Source organism: Nicotiana attenuata, unplaced genomic scaffold, assembly GCF_001879085.1.
Source record: "Nicotiana attenuata strain UT unplaced genomic scaffold, NIATTr2, whole genome shotgun sequence".
NCBI classification, from domain to species: domain Eukaryota; kingdom Viridiplantae; phylum Streptophyta; class Magnoliopsida; order Solanales; family Solanaceae; genus Nicotiana; species Nicotiana attenuata.
This window is the reverse complement of record NW_017673350.1, coordinates 60,916-83,008: the sequence shown is the minus strand read 5'-3', so window position 1 is coordinate 83,008 and position 22,093 is coordinate 60,916. Positions and strand designations below refer to the sequence as shown.

The 22,093-nt window shown below is 35.3% G+C and overlaps 2 protein-coding genes across 3 annotated transcripts; one reads left to right on the top strand and one right to left on the bottom strand.

Annotated features, from left to right (window-relative positions):
• The first annotated feature begins 2,989 nt into the window (after positions 1–2,989).
• Positions 2,990–6,165, top strand: LOC109216119. Of its 2 annotated transcripts, none has more exons than XM_019380250.1 (8): positions 2,990–3,087; positions 4,170–4,294; positions 4,408–4,496; positions 4,572–4,667; positions 4,730–4,824; positions 4,899–4,939; positions 5,026–5,106; positions 5,808–6,165. In XM_019380250.1, the coding sequence occupies exons 1-8, from the start codon at positions 3,024–3,026 to the stop codon at positions 5,955–5,957; spliced, it is 741 nt and encodes a 246-aa protein (XP_019235795.1). In that variant the 5' UTR covers positions 2,990–3,023; the 3' UTR covers positions 5,958–6,165. The 2 variants fall into 2 exon arrangements, with proteins under 2 accessions (XP_019235795.1, XP_019235794.1); XM_019380249.1 differs by having other exon boundaries at positions 5,023–5,106.
• A 999-nt stretch (positions 6,166–7,164) lies between these two features.
• Positions 7,165–21,786, bottom strand: LOC109216117 (bifunctional aspartokinase/homoserine dehydrogenase 1, chloroplastic-like). Its single transcript, XM_019380247.1, has 18 exons — positions 21,542–21,786; positions 20,441–20,499; positions 19,978–20,352; positions 19,413–19,501; positions 18,997–19,300; positions 18,758–18,810; positions 18,457–18,671; positions 18,241–18,328; positions 18,049–18,162; positions 16,581–16,679; positions 13,741–13,935; positions 12,331–12,413; positions 10,923–11,148; positions 10,455–10,600; positions 10,055–10,190; positions 8,840–8,923; positions 8,666–8,758; positions 7,165–7,700 (listed from the first exon to the last, which is right to left on the bottom strand). The coding sequence occupies exons 1-18, from the start codon at positions 21,742–21,744 to the stop codon at positions 7,455–7,457; spliced, it is 2,808 nt and encodes a 935-aa protein (XP_019235792.1). The 5' UTR covers positions 21,745–21,786; the 3' UTR covers positions 7,165–7,454.
• Positions 21,787–22,093: the final 307 nt, after the last annotated feature.

Genomic DNA, 22,093 nt, shown 5'->3' with positions numbered 1-22,093 from the left:
GTGGAGGGGTTTTCATCTATTGCAGCCCCGATGACCAGGTTGACCCAGAAGGGTGCCCAGTTTAGATGGTCGGATGAGTGCGAGGCGAGCTTCTAGAAGCTCAAGACAGCCTTGACTATGGCACCAGTGTTGGCTTTGCCCACAGGTTCAGGCCCATATACAGTTTATTGTGATGCATCTCGTGTTGGGCTTGGTACGGTGTTGATGCAGAATGGCAAGGTCATTCCTTATGCTTCGCGCCAGTTGAAGATTCATGAAAAGAACTATCCAATCCATGATTGGAGTTAGCAGCCATTGTTCATGCGCTGAAGATTTGGAGGCATTATCTGTATGGCGTGGCATGTGAGGTGTTCACGGACCACAAGAGTTTGCAATACATGTTCAAGCAGAAGGATCTAAATTTGAGGCAGAGGAGGTGGTTGGAGCTGTTAAAAGACTATGATGTCACTATCTTATATCATCCGGGTCGTGAGAGAAAATTTCCAATTTGAATAATTTTTAGCTCAACACAAATAAAATTAAGGACAAAGATGCTCAATTTGCACTTCGTAATGCATTAATAGAGCATTTATGAGAGCAAATACAAATCCTGGAAGTTCAATATTATGCAGAAATTAAATTAAATTTTATCATAATATATAATTTATTTACTATATGATTTCACTTTTATTTGAATTATCCATTAATATGTATAATGTATAAAATACGCTTACAATTTATATTATTTAAAAATTTATGATATAAAATAATTTTATGTTAAATAATTATATAAAAAGAAATATGAATTATATGGGATGAATATGTAAAAAAAAATTGAATGGTGAATTAAAAAAAATTAAATAAAAGTAATAATATAATATAGAATAGAAAAAAATACAAAAGAAATATTCTTTTTTGGATTAGAAAATAATGTAATGGGTTGGAGTAAATTTGCACCAGTTTGGTGTTTACATCATTTTGAGTAAAAAAATGGTGCAAGGTTGGAGATGACCTAAATAGTGAAGTAAAATTATAATCACTAAGCTATACGTAATTCCATTTTTTTTAAATAACTTATTTTAAAGAAAAAATCAGAAATAGCGTGATTTACAACGGGTAATTGAAAAATAGCCACAATTTCAAAAGTAATCGAAATTTAGTCACTTTTTCTTGTAAAGATAAAATCTGAATAAACAAAACCCTTAAAAATCCGGAAAAATTCCAGCATAATATGCTGGTGTTCGAATTTTTAATATATGAGATTTCATCATAATGTACTGGAATTTTATTATGTGCTGGAGCTCCAATATAATATGGTGAAAGTTTATATGCAAAAGCTTGATAATCCAGCATATTATGTTGAAATTTTTTGTGTTTTAGCTAAAATAGTAGCTATTTTCAATGACTTTATAAACGCTGGATATTTTTCGATTATTAAATTCCAATACGCTCCAACACCCCAATTACTTTAGCACCATTTTAAAATACATTTTTTAAATAATATTATATTTTCTAGACTTAGAAACTGGCTATATATATATATATATATATATATATATATATGTGTGTGTGTGTGTGTATGTGTGTGTGTGTGTTTTTTTCCACTCTTTTGCTTTAATGGCTACGTGATTAAACATTCTGATTAAATTCTTAAGCACGACAAATAGTGGCCAAAAAATCTACACCGTTCTCAAAATAATAGTCTCTCTCTCTCTCTCTCTCTCTATATATATATATATATATATATATATATTGCATATTTAGTTAGTAGCTGCATATTGTAGTCATTATTTTTGGGGTGATTGGTCAAATGTTTTAAAAACTCGACAAATAAAGTAGGACAGAGGTACAGAAAAAAGGGGCATTTCCATCTATATCCGTTTTTTGGGTCACGTTTTAACTTGTACCCGCTTTGCAAATGCAAGCCTACCCACTTTTTCGCGTAACTTCAGCATACGGGCCTGAAGTAGCAAAGGCAATCACGCAAACATTCAGCATTCTAGTAGACGGGCCTGAAGTAGCAAAAATTGCTGAACCAAGTGTGCTGAAGTTTTTGTTTGTAATTGCTGAACTTAAGCATTCTAGTGCTGAAGTTTTGTTCTCTATTTGCTGAAGTTTTTATTTGTAATTGCTGAACTTAAGCATTCTAGTAGCTAGAGTTTTGTGATGCTGAAGTTATTTAGTTCATTTGTAAAAACTTCAACACTAAATAAGCTGAAGTTTTTTTGTCCTGGATTCATTAGTTTTGTCATAAAGCTTTTTCAAAGACTTCGGCAGAAGATGCTGAAGTTATTTAGTTCATTTATAAAAACTTCAGCACCAAATAAGCTGAAGTTTTTTTTGTCCTGGATTCATTAGTTTTGTCATAAAGCTTTTTCAAAAACATCAGCAGAAGATGCTGAAGTTATTTAGTTCATTTGTAAAAACTTCAGCACTATATAAGCTGAAGTTTTTGAAAAAGCTTTCTAACATACTAGATAAATAATCACCTTATTCTTTCATAGTGTATTACTACTATAAAATAATCAAATTGCCAACAGTATCTAAATCATAAATTTTGGAAACAATAAACGTAAAAAAACAGAATTATCATGAAAAGAATCACTAAGTGTGACCTTAAACTTCCCATACGTGGAAATATTCACAAATTACTGTCTACTAACTTACGTAAGTATTTATAATTTATTTTTAAATAATCTGATAAACATAATTATGGCAATCATCCCATGAACTGAAGTTTCATAGCAGAACCAACAGCAGAAGAAGAAGAAGAAGAAAACGAAGGAGGAGAAGGAGGAGGAAAAAGAGGGCTGAAGTTATTTAAAAAGTGGTTACAAGTTAAAACTTTTTAAAAGAAAGGGTAACCAGAAAAAAGCTTGGTTAGTTGGCGGCCTAGACCGAGTATAGTCCAGGCCCATTAATTCTCAGCCCATATTGGCCCAAAATTCGGAGGATGGAGGACTATATATAAGCCAGCTCACGAATTTAGTGCTCATTTGCTGAACTCACACAGAAACGCATATTCATTCTCCATTAGAGCAGTGATGAGTCGAGGAGGATTCAACGATTCGAGATCACTTTCAAATACTACAAGCTTATCGACTTCATGTATTTTCTCATTTTCTCGAACTCACTCTTTTACAATATATGTGTAAAAAGGATCAGCAATTTGTTTTGCTTAAATATAGCAATTCGTATAGTTCTATAAATTTGATGTGATAAGTCTGAAGAATGATAACTGACTTTTTTTATTTACGACGACTTTTAGTTTTTTCTCTCTGTCTGTTTGAATTTTGAATGAAATACGTCTGTAATTTACGTAGTTCTGAATTTCGGGATTTGATTTAACATACTTGAAGTAGAATTCTGAGTACTAACTCTATTTTCAAGTAATTTTTTTTTTTGATAAGGTATTTTCAAGTAATTTTCTTGTCAATTTTATTAGAATAATCTAAAATACATCTCAAAACGTGAATGTTATACTTCCAGTTATAAAAGTTCAAAAACTGGCATATTATTCTACGTATCTAATAAATTTGATTAATATTTGGTTCGAAAAGTGGTGGATCAGCTTTAATTTTTAAATCTTGAATGATTTGTAAGGTTATATTCACTTTGTACATGACAATTTTGAACTTGTGATATGCAGATTTTAGAGGCTTGATAAATATCGCAAACTACAGTGTTTTAGGCATTATTTGATGCATGTATAATTATTAACTGCCATAAGTTGCATTTTAGAAGTTTTTGTCTTAGTATATGTTAGGATGTTGTTGTATTGAACACTAACATCGATGTTTGGTGCTTAATTGTTTAGCGGAAAAATATTTTAACAGTTATAAACAAATTGCTTGAATATCTTCATTTGCTTATTCTTATCTTTGAATGATTAAGATCTATAGTTCTCATGTCCTGAAGAAAACTTTATTTTCTTTCTTGCTCGTTCCACGTAAAACAATATTTATACTTCAACTATCTATGATGTTAAGGAGAATATGTATTTCACAAATAAGTTCTTACAAGTTTTTTGCAGTTCTTATCCCCAGGGAACGATATTTGCAGATTTTTTTGATAACTAATATTTCCAGATTTTTCAATTGTTCTAGATTGTTGTTTTAACTGTAAGGATCAGTGGCACTGCAATTCGAAAGTAAATGTCTTACATTACCATCGACCATCAACTCTTGCAGGTTGCAATGGCGTTTGTGTGATGAGTAGCACATGGAGGGATGCACAGAACCCGTCCTTTCTCAATTTCATCTCTCGCTTTCTCAATGAAAGTTCTTTCCGTTTAAATATTCTTCCAATTGCACCAGTAACTACTCTTTTCAGCTGGTGGTCTTCTTATAAATTCTTTTTTCAGCTGTGGTGGTCTTCGTATAAATTCTTTCTTTTGCAAATGGCAGTAATAACATTTCCTATTCACAGGATTTTATCTTTATCTTTGGTGGTTTGTCAGTTGCTTTCATGTTTGTGACCAATTGGGATGTCATCGACAAGGAATCTGTCTTTAGAAAGTAAACGTGCTCTGTATCTCTCAAAATCCAATTTTGTACTTTATCAAAAATTGATAAGTTTGTGACTTGATGTAGAGCTGAGAAAGTGAAGGAGCAGTTTGCAAGCTTCTATGTGGTTATCACCCTCCCTTCAAAGGAACAGAATGATTCTTTCATACGCTTCTATTTCAAGTGAGTCAAATTTAACTTCGCCTTCTATCTGTAATCTCTATATCAAGGCGTTGCATTTGAAGGTATGGAGGGCAACCTGGAGGGCCAACATTTGTTCCTGTGCGAGACTTTGAGATGGGCTTTGAAAAAATTGTGAAGATAGCACATTCTCGTGGGGGTAAGATGTCAATGCTCCCAAGCTGAACAAAAGAAACTTAATTGTATATTTACTGCCATAAGTATCTGTTGCAGTGTGCAAACGACAGGATGTATTGGCAAAATTAAAAGCTGAGGTAAAGGGTGGATAGTTTTCCAGTCTTCTGACTGATAGCCAAGTGTTTTCTTGTGAACCTGAGACATTTTGCCTTGCTGTTAGAAGGAAAAATCAGTACAGGCAATGGAGATTTACCAACAAGTTGTTGCATCAATCCCTGGAGTTGACAGCCATGATGCAAATGTGGTATTTTATTTAATGTTTTTCCCATTTATGTTCCATCGGATGTCTTGTACCATGATAAACCTTATTATAGCGAATCCTTTTCTCGATTACCTGTAAGTTTGTGCAGAATCATAGTATCACCTTTTCTCTCAATCTATGATTCATATGTTGAACCATATTAATTTGGCAATTTCAGAGTTTTCTTCCATATGTTTGTGGACTGTAAGGTCAGTTTTTAGGTCAACAATATCAAATATATGTCATTTTAGTTATTTGTCATTTATTTTTTTATGAAAAGCCTGAGCCAAATCGAGGATTGTATCCGTACCATCCAGGCGTGAAACATGCAACAGGTATTACTTGACTAATGAGTTTTGAGTTATGACAACCTTTGAACAAAACCACAATTGGGTCAAATAAATAAAGTATTTAGTTTTTGAAATACCTTTTATCCTGTCTGTCTTACAAATTCTGATGCAAAAGCCTGAAGTAATTGATGTTGCTGCATTTTCACAATGATGCTGATACATGAATGAACACATCCCACTATCTTTCTTGTCACTTCTATATTGCATATGTATACTATGACATACCAAAATTATGGCACCTTTTCTTTTTTATAATATGTGCTTTAAAGAATGATAGTGTCGCATTATCAATGACACATATTTATCTGTCCAGATAGTTGTAGTCACTCTTTTCTCTTCTTTTGTCTGTTTCAGCTTTATCAAACTATTGGTTCAATTGAAGCAATAGCTAAGTCATCAAAGGAATACATTCTGGAAACTACTGATCTCTCACCCACGACAGCTGAGACAATCACAAGGTTTTTCAGGGATCCAAAGTTTTATCTTGGTCCCAAAATTGGCTGAGTTGTACTTTTAATTCTAGAGAATTCAGAGTCATGCACCCTGCAGAAGTGACTTTAGATATCTCAAAAACAGGTGGAAGTCGAATGAATAAAATCAGAAGGCTCTTCTGAACTTTCTTCTCTTACTTACGGAAATATGATCATATATTTGTGTTAAGTTGCTCTAAGTTTACGGAAGTACTTTAAAGAAGATCAGAATTGCATCTGTATGTTGATGTTTGGTTTCTTCTGTTTCTTGTCTGAATTTCTGGTCCTTCATATGGCTAAATCCCACGAAGAACCTGGTTTTAGCTACAGGTCTCAAGCATTTATGATTAAGTTTCCCATGATACTGAATGATCATCTGCAAAGGATAAGTGCTGAACTTTTGGCTCTCTTCTTTTGAAGGGGTAAAATTCTGAAAATCGAGGTGAATTCCTTTATCGAGAGTCGCCTCCACAATTCGTATTGATAGTTTAACAATTTTAATCAGTGCAAGACTTGAAGAATGATAGAAAGGAGTCATTGCTTACTTTCCAGCATGTGTTTAAAGAACAATTGTATTTGGATTAGATGTTTGTCTGAAAGAGAAAAGTAAAATTGCAATTACGCTTTCATCACTCAAAAATAGAAAGTTACTAGGAAAGAGTATGTGAATATTTTTCAGACTGACCAGAACATAAAGCACGTTAAATAAAATTATACACGTAGTTAATTCTCCGTTCCAGTCAGGTATAGTAAGGAAATATAGTAAAATATAATAAAACAAGGAAGTGGTAACCTTTGAAAAATTCATTTCTCCAAACAAAAAAGTTATTGGTCTTAAACAAGAACTGTATTCAGTACTTCCTCCGGTTCACAATAAGCCAATTTGCTTTTAGCACGCCCATTAAGAAAATACTAAATTCTATACAAAAATACCTACTATGACTAAACTACCCCTAATTAAATATATAATGTAGGAGTAAGAAAACTTTTTAGGGATATGTACATAGGGGTTATTTTGTAAAAACAAATTGAATTCTTTCTTGATTACATAACTGGACACTTATTTTGAACCAAAATGAAAAAGCAAATTGGACACTTATTGTGAACCGAAGGGAGTATAAAGTTGGCCCTCAGAGCCAATTACCTAAAGAGCTCCATAAGAAAGTCCCCGCGACAAGATATGAAGCAAAAGAATGCAAGGATACGTAATAATCAACAAAAGACACACACGCACGCGCGCACACAAAAAAAAACACAATGCCTTAAATATTAATTGCATTGACATACATTAGCAACCTGCTTAACTAACAGGTATATCTCTACAGGATATGTCTATCATGGACCATAATACAGCTTTACTATATATCAGTGTTATTCCTAAATAAGCAACCTATGAACTCTCTAATAGAGGTGAAGAGCCATGTTACAAAGTGAACAACACTATCAGTTGCTGAAAATTACATAATAATCATGTAACTCTATAACTGCTACCAGGAGCAGGAGATGACTGAATGAAACGCGGAATTATGAATTATGAAGGAGCACCAAGATACGAGGCAAGTCGCAATATATCACTGAATATTCCACCGGCTGTCACTTCAGCCCCAGCCCCTGGACCGCGCACTATTAGAGGTTGCTTACAATATCTTTCAGTAGTGAATGCAATTATGTTGTCCGATCCAGAGAGTTGCGCAAATGGATGTTCCTTATTGTATCTTCGCAATTCAACAGTGCCTTTGCCATTGACAACATCCACTGCTCCAACATACCTCAAGACCTTCATGTATATCAACAGTTTGAAGATGGATAAGCATAAATACAAGTACGGAAATATAAGCATTACACATGTTCTGCAGCTAAACTGGATCGAGACAACATAGAATTGATGCTTGTGACCTACTCCAACAGAAATGAAGCACACTTCATAAATCAAAAGTTCTCTTAGCATGCTTCGCAAAGACTTCAAAGAATCTATTTTTGGGAAGTAAGCGTATTTTGTAATGGAGCATTGCCATGCATTAAGATAGTGCTTGACATTACTAGTAGAGAAGTCCCCAGATACAAAAATATTTTGTTGCGTTGAGTATCTATCAGTTTATCACATAGAGTTCGATCTAGAAAGACTTAAACTCTCTCAAATGCACACAAACAGAGCAGTCGGTTATTTGGCAAACAAGAATAAAAAAGATTGAAATCATATCAGCGGTCAATAATTAAAATGTTTTACCCTAAATGGGTAATCTGGTTCATAACCAATCACTAAACAAATCAGTGATGTTCCCATACATGATTTAATTGAGCAAAATGAACAACTCTTCCACACTGGGATACTAAGGGCTGTGGTTCCTATATATTATATTACTCCCATGCAAAATTAAATGTTTCAGGTTACATGGCAAAGGTACTAAGATGATGCTTGAAATATTATTGTTTGACATGAAATGGGGCAATATGTAGAACGTAAAAAGTTACATTTGGTTGCTCAAAATATTGAGAAAAGTTCCAGGCGAATTGTAAAAGTGGACATTACACTCTTATATAAGCGAAAGCTTGCATCAATCAACTATGCATCGACCCAAACTAATTTTAAAACTTGCATGCTTAGGAAAATTAAATTAAACCTCAACGGTCTAAAAAGGTATAGAAAACATCAACTTCGATGGAGGGAGTATAGCAGGGTTCATTCAGACAACATTACTATCACAACACTGAAGCTTAATTTTATAAATTCGGAATACTCACTTCCCCCGCATCTTCGGCCTCTTGCTTCTGTTTAGACAACTCTTGATCAAATTGTGGCAGCTGCAGCAAAAAGTCCTCGGCAGATGCAGTAGCCTGAGAAAACCACCAAATATCAGTTCACAGAGAACAAAATGCCCTTCCAACTAATGTTGCATGTATAAGCTAAACACTCACCCTTAATGGTTCTGGGACAAGGCTCTGAACCGGGATATCTGAAAGCTCTAGCTCTAATCCACTTTCTCTAGCAAGAACTATCACCTGGATCAGGAAGTTATTGCTTATTAAAAAGTCATTAAGCCGTGATTTGTGTAGCATCAGTTCCCAGGATGTTGGTTTTCTTGTGGATCTATTTAAGAGAGCAAATTGGCAGGGGAACCAGCAAACTCAAAATAAAATGTCTTTATTTCTATGATGAAAGGTAAATCTGCACAAGTTAGCAAACACATCAAGGTGGGACCAGGATAGAAGTATATTGACAGATGCTGTTTTGCAACACTAAGTCATAGTAGGGGTGGCAAATGGGCTGTTTGGGCTATATTTGGGCAGGTCAAGATGGGCTGACTCAATAAATGGGTCATTGCCCAACCCTGCCCAAAGTTTACTTGGGTTAAGATGGGCTAAACAATGAGTTGTAACTCAATCCCCTCAACTTTGCAATATTCTCAATTTTTAAACAAGCATATATAAAATATTCTCATATATATATATATATATAACAATGATTTTTATTTTCATTTTTCGTAAATATCATTTTGGAATGGTTTATGATGATAAAAAAGTTTCCCTTTTTTCCTGTTGTCTCTTGTCTTATGTTTTGGAATAAATGTCAGTTCATAAAAAATTATGGGGAGAGTAGCATACAAAATTTATTTTCCTAAAAAATATTTTCGACTCTCTAACCAAACACTAGAAAATATTTTCCCGAAAAAGTTTTCCAATCACCAACCAAATATAAGAAAATAAGTAAGAAAATCACTCATTTTCTAGGTAAATATTTTCCAAGAAATCTCCTTCATATCAAACACACCCTTATTAGAAGCTCTAAAGGGCAATTGCTATTCAGGGGTCAGTTTGAACTGAAATCATGGGCTGATTTAGGCTACTGACAATAAATGGGTTTAATTGCGTTGTGCCCAAACTTAGCCCATCGTTAGTAGCTCATATCCAACCCATTAAAACCTGGGCGGGTTGGGTGGGTCAAATGGGCTTGGGCCACTTTTGCCACCCCTAAGTCATAGTTGGAATTTAAACCACTACTGGCGCTTCCAAAATATTATTTTCAGCTTCATGCAAACACTAAATCAAAGCAGTCAACAAATTGAAACTGAAGAATGAGATCTCGTGTTGGGTTAGCACTTATAACAATGAACGAAACTTATCAGAAAATACCTTTCTGGCAACATCTGTCCCGGCTAGGTCATCCCTTGGATCTGGTTCAGTATAACCTGCCTCTTTCGCCTCCTTCACCACTTGGCTAAAAGCTTTTGTCCCCATGAAGTTATTGAATATGTAACTCAGAGTTCCACTGCCAAAAAAAGAAAAATAAAGGAATACATGTATGAAATGAATGCAAAGAAATAGAAATACAGAGAGAAATGAAAAATAAAGGAATACATGTATGAAATGAATGCAAAGAAATCGAAATACAGAGAAATTTTGCATTCGTTGGTGCATGTGGTAGCGAAGACAAGGATAGCGTCATTTCACCAATCTGCTACTTAGGATAGATGAAATTCATCCAAATACCAGAAAATGTATAATCTCAAACCTTCATATCAGTGATACCAACCTAAAAATACCCTCAATCCGCAAAATCTTGTCCCCGGTTTCGAGAAGACCACGTAAAGTGCTAATGATTGGTAGACCAGCTCCAACAGTAGCTTCATAGAAGTAATGAGTATATGATTGTCGCTGTAGAGCTCTCATCTTCAAGTACTGGAAACAATTGAAGGAAAATATGCAATAAAAAGGTATGAGAAGCTTCCTTTACCAGCTATCTATATAATTATCGATGCCTTGGTTGTCTTGTTTTGAGGTATTTTCTAAATAGAGATAGAACAACAGTTTTTAAAAAGACTTATTTTCCCCATCTTTGATGAAGTGGAAAGATAGTGGAAAGCAAAATATAATTAGGAAATGGGGAAATTTTCATTATTGACTTAGTCGATCAAAGTGCTTTTTTCAGAAAGTTCACGAGTGTTAACTGTTAAGCACTTTTAAGAAGAAAAGAAAATCAAACGTGAAAGTAATTAGTAACCTGGTCAAGCGGTCCTGAATTAGCCTTTTTATTTGGGGTGACCACATGGATGCCTCTGTGCAACCAGTCATAGTATTGGCTTGCGATATGAGAGTCTGCAGTGCAATCCACCAAAACACTGTTTGGGATGAAATGATTTTCACCCACATGCTGAACAAACTTATTCAAGTCGGGCATTTCTCTGTTTTGACTTAGTAGCTCTTTCCATCTTGACAAATCAATACCCCTATGAACATTAACAAGAATGTCTAGTCATCGAGACCCCTGAAGACAGTTCAATAATATATAAATGACAAAAAGCAGCAGTAACCAGCTGGAAAGGCTAGTGTGGCTTTTGGAACACAAAGCTTCAACATAGTAGCTAGTTGACAAGTTCTATAGCAAGAACGATGTAATGAACATTGGATAGGTGATAGTGAAAATTTGGGAAAAGGAAAGACCAGAAATTAAGTTCCTCATTAACTTTAATTTAATCTCATTCATTTTCAAGAAATTTTTTTATTAATTTTTCAATCTCATTAGAAGATCTATCATGACTAACAGAAGATTGACACTGATTGAACCTCTAACTCATAAAAATCAGCAGCACAAAAGAAAACTTAGAAGTTCCTTGGTCGCATTGGAACAGAAAATGTCCAAGCTATAACCAAAGAGGACATGGGATCAGCTTAAAGGACTGGAAGAGAGGGAATAAATGTAGTAGATTAATGTGAGAGATAATGATTGACACTCTCCCTCATTTCCAATGATTTCATACTATGTACTAGCGCATTCCTAGCTAGGATTATAGCATTGAAAAAGTAGAAATGAAGTATGAGTTTTGTTGCAAGGAGAAATGAAATATGAGTCAACAGGCAAATGTCTAGAAGCAGATACTCCAGGCTTGTTTATATGAACCACAAAAGAAGTCTAGTTAGATGAACCCTTTAGGAACACCTCTTTTTTTTTTTCTTTTTTTTTTTCATTTGCCTACTCAGCAGCTGCCCATATGCTATTCTACTCAAATGCAATTGTTAATTTTATAAAAGAAATTCAAATCAAAAGTTTCCAATTAGCAAGTCCACCCTCCGTTCCAGTTTCTATGACTAATTTCCCCTTTGTCACTCGAAGAAGATTTATCCCTACAGGTAAAGTTACTTGGAAATTCATAAGTTGAAAGAAAAATAATTATCTCTACAATGATTCAACAGATTCGGATAGTTGTCCATTAGAATAGCAATTTTAAAAACCTTAGCTTAAGTTTCTCTGACTTTTTGCACTTTATTGTTTTTTTTTTTCCGTAAAATGCTGCTTCCCTTCATCCTAAGCAGAAAAAGACTCAATCAAAAAATTCAAAGCGGCTAAAGAACGCATCTGTCCGATATACATCACTGAGCATTTAGAAGAAAGATGGATTTTCAAGACTTACGAGCCGCTCAATATCATTGAATCTATTCCAATTATACCCATCACACGCAAGTCAATGTTGAACTTTTCCTTTAAGATAGCTGTCTGCCAATGAAAACAAAAGGTGTTAAAAGTGTCTGTTACAAAATTTCATCAAACACTTGCCCAAAACTATTTTTTTCATCATTAAACAGAAAAGAAAACAATTATTAAGAACAATGTTTCCCGAACATCAAGAACAATCATCATATTATAGCAATAAAGTATCTGAAATTATAATCAACTTTACCAAGCAAGACGCTAGAGCTATCAGGAAAAAACGAGAGCACAAAAATTCAACACTGAACTCCATTGTGCCGAAAGAATCAATACATAAACAACTTGATAAAATGATATATTTATGGACTACTAGGTATGCACTAAGCAATGCAAGGGTGGTAATAAAGAGTTTCTTAAACTTCCACAATTTAACCCACAAAAACCATGCTTTATATATCCTGAAATATATTTATTTCTGATTTTACAGTAACATTTCATTTTCATATACCCTGTGGTCAGAGACTAGTTATCAGTGGGTGGATAAGTCTGAGATCTGGAGAACCACTAGCTTTAGTGAACCCTAATTCGTCTTTAAAATGACTACTAAGAATTGGAATGCGAGATACCTGAATATATCAGAGCAGATACAAGGAACCCAACAAATTAGGGATTAAGCAAGTTAGTTGATATTCTTTGTTTTCCTTTTCTCCTTTTCCTTTTTTAAGGAAAAATCAGAATGCATCACGAATTATAGTGCATCCCTTTGACAGCAATAAGTGGTTAAGCATCCAAGTTAGCATTATTTACACGGCTAAAGAATATGAGTGCAAAATTCCAGTATTCTGTGTACTTGGTTTATACCACTAGTGACAAAAAAGAACGTGGCAACAGAGGAAAGTTCTTACATTACAAGGAGATGATCCATGATACAGGAAAAGAATCAGAATAGCCGACAAACATCATATATCATATAAAACAAAGAAATACAAATGCAAGATGGCAAAATGTAAACGAATTTCTAGCAGTAAGGACAGTTCAAATAATTCCATTATCCATTATAAGTGGTAATTAAAAGTTGAAGGGGACACCTAATTATATCCTGGACTTTTTACCAGTGTGATGACTCTAAAAGGTTGTGAAATTGAACTTAGCTTTGCCTGGAGATGACTGCATACTTTGCTCCAAAAATATACCTTTCAAATTGTGAAGGATAAGACTACAACTATTTAAATTTGGAAGGGTGGAAATATTAATATGCTCTTTTAAATTTAACTTATGGACTTTAATAGGAGAAATAAATGATATTCAATAGAAGAAAGAATATTTAAAGTTCAATAGGTGTAGAGAAAACAAAATATAGAGATCGAAGTAGCAATAACTTGAATTGACAGACCTGATCCTTGAGCTGGTCTAGCAAAGTACCCCCTATCAACCCTGGTCCAATAATGCCCACACCAATAGTAGTTCTTGACAAATAAAATCTTGAGTGCACAGCACGTAAAGCCCTCACACACTCTTCACGTTTAACAACTACTGTGACGTTGTACTCTGAGCAACCTTGAGCTATAGCACGGATATTGATATTAGCCTGCAAAATGAAGTGTTGAATCTTGAAGTTCTTATGAAATTCAAGTAACTAGAAGAAGTTGAATTCTATACTCATATTCCCCTCGTCATCTTTCTACGACTCTCGATTGACTTTTATCATGTCCTTTTTTGATGAAAAGCATCATATAAGTGTTAGGATCGAAAAAAGCAGGTGTCATGCGGAAGCTAGCAAAGCAAACCCTCAACGACGATAAATCAGACAACAAAAGAGAAATATACCAAAAGAGACACAAACATATAACGTGGTCCGGTCAACTGACCTACGTCCACAACGGAGATGAGCAATCCACTATATAAAAAGAGAGTACAAAATATTGAGAGAACAACCTCACGAAGAGGCAAACACAAGTGACACATTAACACTTGTCCCGTAAAGTTCTCCCCCTAAACACGACTCTCCAACCACATATGGCTACATTGTGGATGCTACTAAATGAGAAGGGCGGATCCTCAATTTATAGAACTCCAAACCTTTTCCTACAAGAAAAGGGACTAGCCAAATATGGAAGAATTATATTTTCCTTCTAGGAAAAGATTGAACCCAATTATGGTAAATATGTGTCCTTTCCTTCATGAAATAGGAAAACCAATTATGGTAAGAAAATCTGGACAAACACCTAACAATTCTCCCCCTTGGCCTGAATTTTCTGACAAAATAAACTTAATCCGCCTTCTTCACACAGCCTTCAACAGGCCGTATCTCCAAATCTCCACCACAAAGTTTGTCTCAACGTGCATAGCACACCGATCAAATTTCTCAGAAAAAAATCACGATTAACGTCAAATATGTTGCAGGTAGAATTGAACACGCCAAGATGAACCTGTCTTGAACCTCGCTCAGATACCACTTGTTAGGACCGAAAAAGTCAGGTGTCATGCGGAAGCTAGCAAAGCAAACCTTGAGCGACGATAAATCCAACAACAAAAGAGAAATATACCAAAAGAGACACAAACATATAACGTGGTTCGGTCAACTACTTACGTCCACAGCGGAGATGAGCAATCCACTATATAAAAGAGAGTACAAAATATCGAGAGAACAACCTCACGAAGAGGCAAACACAAGTGACACACTAACACTTGTCTCGAAAAGTTCTCCCCCTAAACACGACTCTCAAACTCCATGTGGCTACATTGTGGATGCTACTAAATGAGAAGGATAAATCTTCAATTTATAGAACTCCAAACCTTTTCCTACAAGAAAAGGGACTAGCCAAATATGGAAGAATTATATTTTCGTTCTAGGGAAAGAAAAACTCAATTATGGTAAATATGTTGTCCTTTCCTTCATGAGATAGTAAAATCAATTATGGTAAGAAAATCTGGACAAACACCTAACAGTTCTCCCCATTGGCCTGAATTTTTTGACAAAATAAATTTGATCCATCTTCTCCACATAGCCTTCAACAGGTCGCATCTCCAAATCTCCACCGCTATGTTTGTCTCAACGCGAGTAGTACTCCGGTCAAATTTCTCAAACAAAAATTATGATTATTATCAAATACGTAGCGGCTAGAACTAAACCCGCCAAGATGAACCTGTCTTGAACCTTACTTTGATACCACTTGTTAGGATCGAAAAAAGCAGGTGTCATGCGGAAGCTAGCAAAGCAAACCCTCAACGATGATAAATCAGACAACAAAAGAGAAATATACCAAAAGAGACACAAACATATAACGTGGTTCAGTCAACTGACCTACGTCCACAACGGAGATGAGCAATTCATTATATAAAAAGAGAGTACAAAATGTTGAGAGAACAACCTCACAAAGAGGCAAACACAAGTGACACACTAACACTTGTCCGTAAAGTTCTCCCCCTAAACACGACTCTCAAACCACATATGGCTACATTGTGGATGCTACTAAATGAGAAGGGCGGATCCTCAATTTATAGAACTCCAAACCTTTTCCTACAAGAAAAGGGACTAGCCAAATATGGAAGAATTATATTTTCCTTCTAGGAAAAGATTTAACCCAATTAAGGTAAATATGTGTCCTTTTCTTCATGAAATAGGAAAACCAATTATGGTAAGAAAATCTGGACAAACACCTAACAATAAGTTGCCAAAAGCAGCAGCAATCAAAGCCAAGTTAAAAGCTCATAAAAACTGAAAACCAATTTACATACTAACAAGAACGGTATGGTAGTTAGCTAAGAAATCCACCTATGTGAGCTTCACATAGCTGGTACCGAATCTGCATAAAGGAAAAAGGGTTGCAGTAGGTTGACAACCTACGTAAAGGTAGTCAAAATATCATAATCCTCTAATGGTGAAGTATTCAAATGAAATCGGCCCTATAGAGTGGAATGGATACAGAGATCAATGTAGTGGGCCTCAACTAATTTGGTATTCTTAAGGAGTAGTTGATTGATTGATATGGTAATTAGAGAATCCATATGGCATAGATCTAAGCGCTCATAACAGTCGCAAAATAACTGTAGATGAAAAGCAGGAGAACATTAACTCCACAGAAGATACAAACAAACAAATAGTCAAACATAAACCCTTTTTAGAATTTAGTGTGGTTTGAAAATTTACCACTTAACTCTACACAAGACACGCCTACATACAGTAGATAAATTTCCCTTTTTTCAATTTAAAAAGACTGAAAATTACCAAACCTTAGCAAGTGCACTAAAAAATGTAGCACAAACTCCAGGAGTGCTTGCCATTCTCTGACCAACAGCAGCCAAAATGCTACAGTTTGGAATCACCGAAATCTGGGAAGAAATGAAGTCATTATCACGGTGATCAAAGAAGTTCTTAATAGGGTATATGAAAATAATGTTAAAACACCAAGTAAGTGACACAGAGAAGCAGAAACAATAAGCTAAATACGATATCTGAAATTACGATTAACTGTGCCCAAGATCCCACAACTAATTTTCGTTAAGTATATGGAAAGAAGCACATCACACTGCCCCAAAACCAAGTTCAAATTTCATAAAAACCTACAGCAAAACCAGCGGAAATTTTTGAGATTCTAACAAATGGAAAGAGTTCTGAGTTTCCTTATTTGTCTAAGCTATGCTTTTAACAGAGAGAGGTTTGGTGAAGCAGTATCATGTGCAAGATTAGTTTCTTTCCTGGTTGCCTTTACTTTGTATAGTATTTTAAGATGGAAATATCTATGGAGTGCTTACATATGATGGCCAAGTTTTTACAAAAATTAGCCCAAACAAAATGTACCAGTTCTGCCACGCGTTCATTCTCAGATGTCTATGGGATCTGAAAGTAATTACCATACTTTTCCTCTTTTCTGCAATTCTAAGTTTCACACAGTTCATGATTTCTAGATCCTCTCTTTGTTTTCAATTGCCTGATCATCCTGTCCTCATTATAGCAGCATCAAGCAGAATTTAATGATTACATCACTGCTCAATGCTCATCAGCACCCTAAAAGCTGTTGTTCCAGTCATTCCTTTCTTATGTGCATCTAACCACCACTAGAATACGACTTTACTAATTCTTAAGCTTTCTTGAATGAGCTTCTCAAGTTTTAAGTTGGAAAAACCAGAATCAATCTACAGCCCGAAAAGCCGTCTTTTCAGATCTGCTAGTTACCTAACTTGTTTGGTGCAACAAGAGGAACAACTTTCACGGATGTTCTATCTTGGATGGAGATAAAGGCTCAATCATAATAAGTGTTTTTCTGCTCTTTCCGATATAATTAGCATCATAACTTTTTGTGGAATTCTTCTGAAGTATACAACTCATTATCCCTATAACTCTGAGCTACATGATGCGTACTGATCATCAACATATGCCCTAAAGTCTCCTCAGAGACAACTTCTGAAACTTTGTCACAACACATCTTTATATGTATTTTTCTGTTTGTCATTCTGATCTTATACAACATCTAAAAGAAACATGTTATAAGATAACAGGTATAGCGGAGCGTATCGCAATAGGGTTGACCTTGCAACCGCAATCAGGAAACAGACGGCGCAATACATGCAAATTTTTAACTATAATATGGTGACAAGAATTCAATATAACACCATTCCTGCTTTTCTTTTTCCTTTTGCTTATGCAGATCCACAACCTTTATAATTAACTATACAAATTGAATCAGAAAGGGCAGAATACCTGAGAAAGGCGCCCGGCACTCAAAGCCTGACCAAACCTAGACTCTAAAACATCAGCAACAGCTTTCACTTCTTTTTCAGGCACAGCAAAGCACACTGAATGCTCACTACTAGCCTGTATCATAGCACTCAATTCTATTTCATGAAGTTATAAGCATCATAAGTTTATCCGGATATCAAAGAATTAATTTACCTGGGATATCATGATTACGTTAGCACCAACATCTTTTACTGCAGCAAAAATGTCACTAGCTGTACCAGGAACACCAGTCATTCCGGTTCTGCAGAAGGTAACCAACTTTGTGTAAACAAAGAATTTATGAATATTGTTATAACAAACAGTATGACTGGATCCAGTGCAGTCCTAATCCTCCACATTTCTTTTTGAAAAGTAAACTAATATTCCTACCCCTCAACATTCACTAGAGCCAGATTGTCAATTGTTGCAAATCCTTTGACAGGGAATACTGATCTCTGTCCATCCTCATATTCATTATCAGTGGATCGGCAGATCATTGTTCCAGGTGCAGCGAGATTAAAGATATTTTTTATAACAATCGGAATGTCATATTGCATCACTGGAACAATTGTCCGTGGATGCAATACATTTGCACCAAAATATGACTGCAAAAAGATGAGAAATTTGATATTAGAAAGTGCCCATGACAGCTCTTGTTAACTTCAGCAATCACATAGAATCACGACTTCACCATTTCCCACGCCTCTTGATAAGATAGTGTCTTCAGTATTACGGCCTCACTTACTGCAAATGAAGTATTGTTTTAGCAATCATCGTAAACTTCATTTTGGAAGTTCATCATTGATTTGAAAGTAAAAGGTAATATTTGAGCAACAAATAGAGAACAATAATACTTGATATAATATTTAGCTAGGGGCACATCTTAATATGTTTCAGATCGGGAAAAGCATGCAATGAGTGAGGAAAAACCTTTTCTTGGATCAGCACTATAGACACCATCAACATCTGTCCAAATTGTGACTTGGCGTGCTTTAAACAATGCCCCCATGATAGCTGCAGAGAAATCACTTCCATCTCTTTTCAAAGTGGTAGGAATATTTTGGGGAGTGCTAGCTATAAAACCAGTTGCAATGATAGTCATTGATGGATTCTTAGAGTACCATTTCTCAAGTCTTTCCCCTGACTTTAGATAATCTGGATCAACTTGATTAGAGCCCGTTGGGTTCACAATTAGCACCTCTCTTGTGTCCATCCATGTAGACTCTACACCATTCTGCAAATATAAGAATTTGAAAATTTGCATCATAAACATACAAAATTTTAATTTGCATAACTAGCAGATACAAAGCTTTCTTAAGACCAGAAGAGATCAATGTGAGAATCACCATTCTGACAACGGATGACAACAACTGAGCAGACCATAACTCCCCATGCCCAGCAACAAAATCAGAGAAAGAGTCTGTTGCATGACCAGCTGCAATACAATTAAGCTATTTTGTGTCAGTTGAAAGCAAAAGAAAGAGGTTTGGTTCAAATTCAGATACTTCAGGAAAAAACTTGTCAACTGAAGGAACTTTAGCATGGATACAATTAAGTTTCTAGCAAGAACAAGAGACTGAAGAATGGCCATTATGCCAACATTAGCTTCATAACTACAGCTCTGACAATAACCAGAGAATGAAGCAAAGACCATATTGCACCATTCGATGTCCTTCTCACCCGCATGCAAAGTAGTGGAGGGAAAAGACAATCCAAAATACTCCAACAGAATCTTGTTTCCTTTTAAGTATTATAAAAAAAATTAATAATATCTGAAAATGGAGTTTTCCACAAGTAGTCCCTGTTAATAAGTTCTTTTTCTATTGATTTTTCCATATTTATGAGCATAGAGGCTCTGGCAAGTGTTTTTGTTGAGACATTCTACAAATACAGAGGGAAAGCACAATCTACCAATGTATATTGCACGGAGCATGGCTTTTAGGTTGTTGATGTCATGATGAAGACGAGATAAGAAACTAGCAAGCTCATCCCCATCAAGTAGATCAATAGCAGTTAATTTGTGTTTCTCTAGAACAGCATCCAATGCAGTTAGGTACGAGTCATCTCGTGACCGGGCCTTTTGAATCAGATCATACATCATATCTGTGACTTTTGACATTGCAGACACAACCACCAACTTTCTTTCTGATTGGTCCTGAATTATTACATTAGCAACGTTGCGAATTCTTTCAGAGGTTCCCACACAGGTACCACCAAACTTATGAACAGACCAGCTGTCACCCCTAGGAAGCTGAGAATTTTCTATAGCTCCATCCAACAAGTATTCTGCCAAAACATCAAATGGGAGAATGGGAAATCAATAACTGAAGAAAACCACACAAGGATGATATTTGAGGTTTCCACATATATTAACCTTCACTTGTAACAGCAGCACGTATGCCGAACTTCAACTCTCCTCTTTCCCATTTTGAACTAAAAATCATTAAAACAAAGAAAGGCTTTAGCAGTATAGAAAACATTAAGCTATAAGAAATTTCTAAAATAAAAAGTAAACTTGGCGATCATATCTTGGGATACCCATTACTGTTGAATCGTGTGATCACCTAACAATTGTATGATAGTTGAAAAGGAAACAGGTTATTATTCATCAGTTGCTCTAGGACTCAAGAATATGCTCAAGCAAAATCTTGGTTTTACGTCACAAAGAACAACTCTTTGTACTATCACACATAGAACATGGAATTGGGATAAATGAATATGTCCATTCTCATGCCTTAGATACTTTAATAAGATTACTGTTGAGACAACTAATTAACTTGTTGACACAATTTTTGTAACGCTTCTCATAAGTTGGATGAAAATATAGATCACTTCATATAGCAATAATTCCACATACAAGTTCATATACAATATTACGAAGTGTAATCTTGAAGCTTAGAAAACTTCTAAAGTTTCAAAACTTCCGAAAAGCTTAAAAAAATTAAATAAAAAATAAAATTATTTAACTGAAGTGTAACGGGGTAACTTTAAAGTATAGTCAAAATTAGAGGGATAAATTTGGTACTTTTTCCAAAGTATTTTTTACACATGATATCTACAGCTCCCCAGTCGATGCTGGAGCTCCATTAAGGTTAAGGGCAAGAATTGCTAATAGCAAAGGTATCAATAACAACAAAAAAACTCACTATAATTCCACAAGTAGGGTATGGGGAGGGTAGTGCGTACGCACAGCTTACCCTACCTTATAAAGGTAGATAGGCTCTTCTCAATAGACCCTCGGCTCAAGGTAAGCGTGGAAAAGCATGGGAAAGAAATACAGTAGTGGAGAAGCCCCAAAATATAGCAGAGTTCAAAATTAAGATACTTCATTTGGACCTTTTTCTCTAAAATGTTGATAATTCACAAAATGTGACAGAGAATATATATATAAAAACACTAACATAAATACACGTAAAGTGAGTATCCAAATACGTTAGAGAGTTGAAAAAGAAAAACAGAAATAGCGAAGTTTTACTTGAGAAAAGGAGAGCATTGCAGTTGCAGGAGTGAAAATGGATTTGTCCAGTTAAAGGTAGTCATTTTCTTCCCCTTGGCCTTCAAATACGTTTGTCGTGACAATGGTGGCTTTGAGGAGAATTTACATGAAAAACATGGCGCAATGGAGGGCGATAGCGCCATTATTGTTGATTGAGAAAAAATTAGAGTGACAAGTACCATAGAAGAGTGAGTGGGTCACTATATATACCTCTCCCTCTCTCCCTCCCTCCCTCTCCCTCTCCCTCTCTCTCTCTGTTAAAATATTTGGCGGCTCTAGTTAATTACCTACTGTTTTACACACTTGGACCAACCCCCCCCCCCCCCCCTTCCTCAGCCCGCCTGAGAGGCTAGAGCATGTTTGGACGGTTGTTATTTGTTGTATTATATCGATACTTTAAATGGAGTAATATTTGTTATTACTTAAATTTTATTGTATTATATTGTTAAATTCATCGTTACGTAATGAAGAAAAGTGACACTTTATGGAACGATCGATTTAGTGTGGTTCCGTCGTTAACCTTATTTTTTC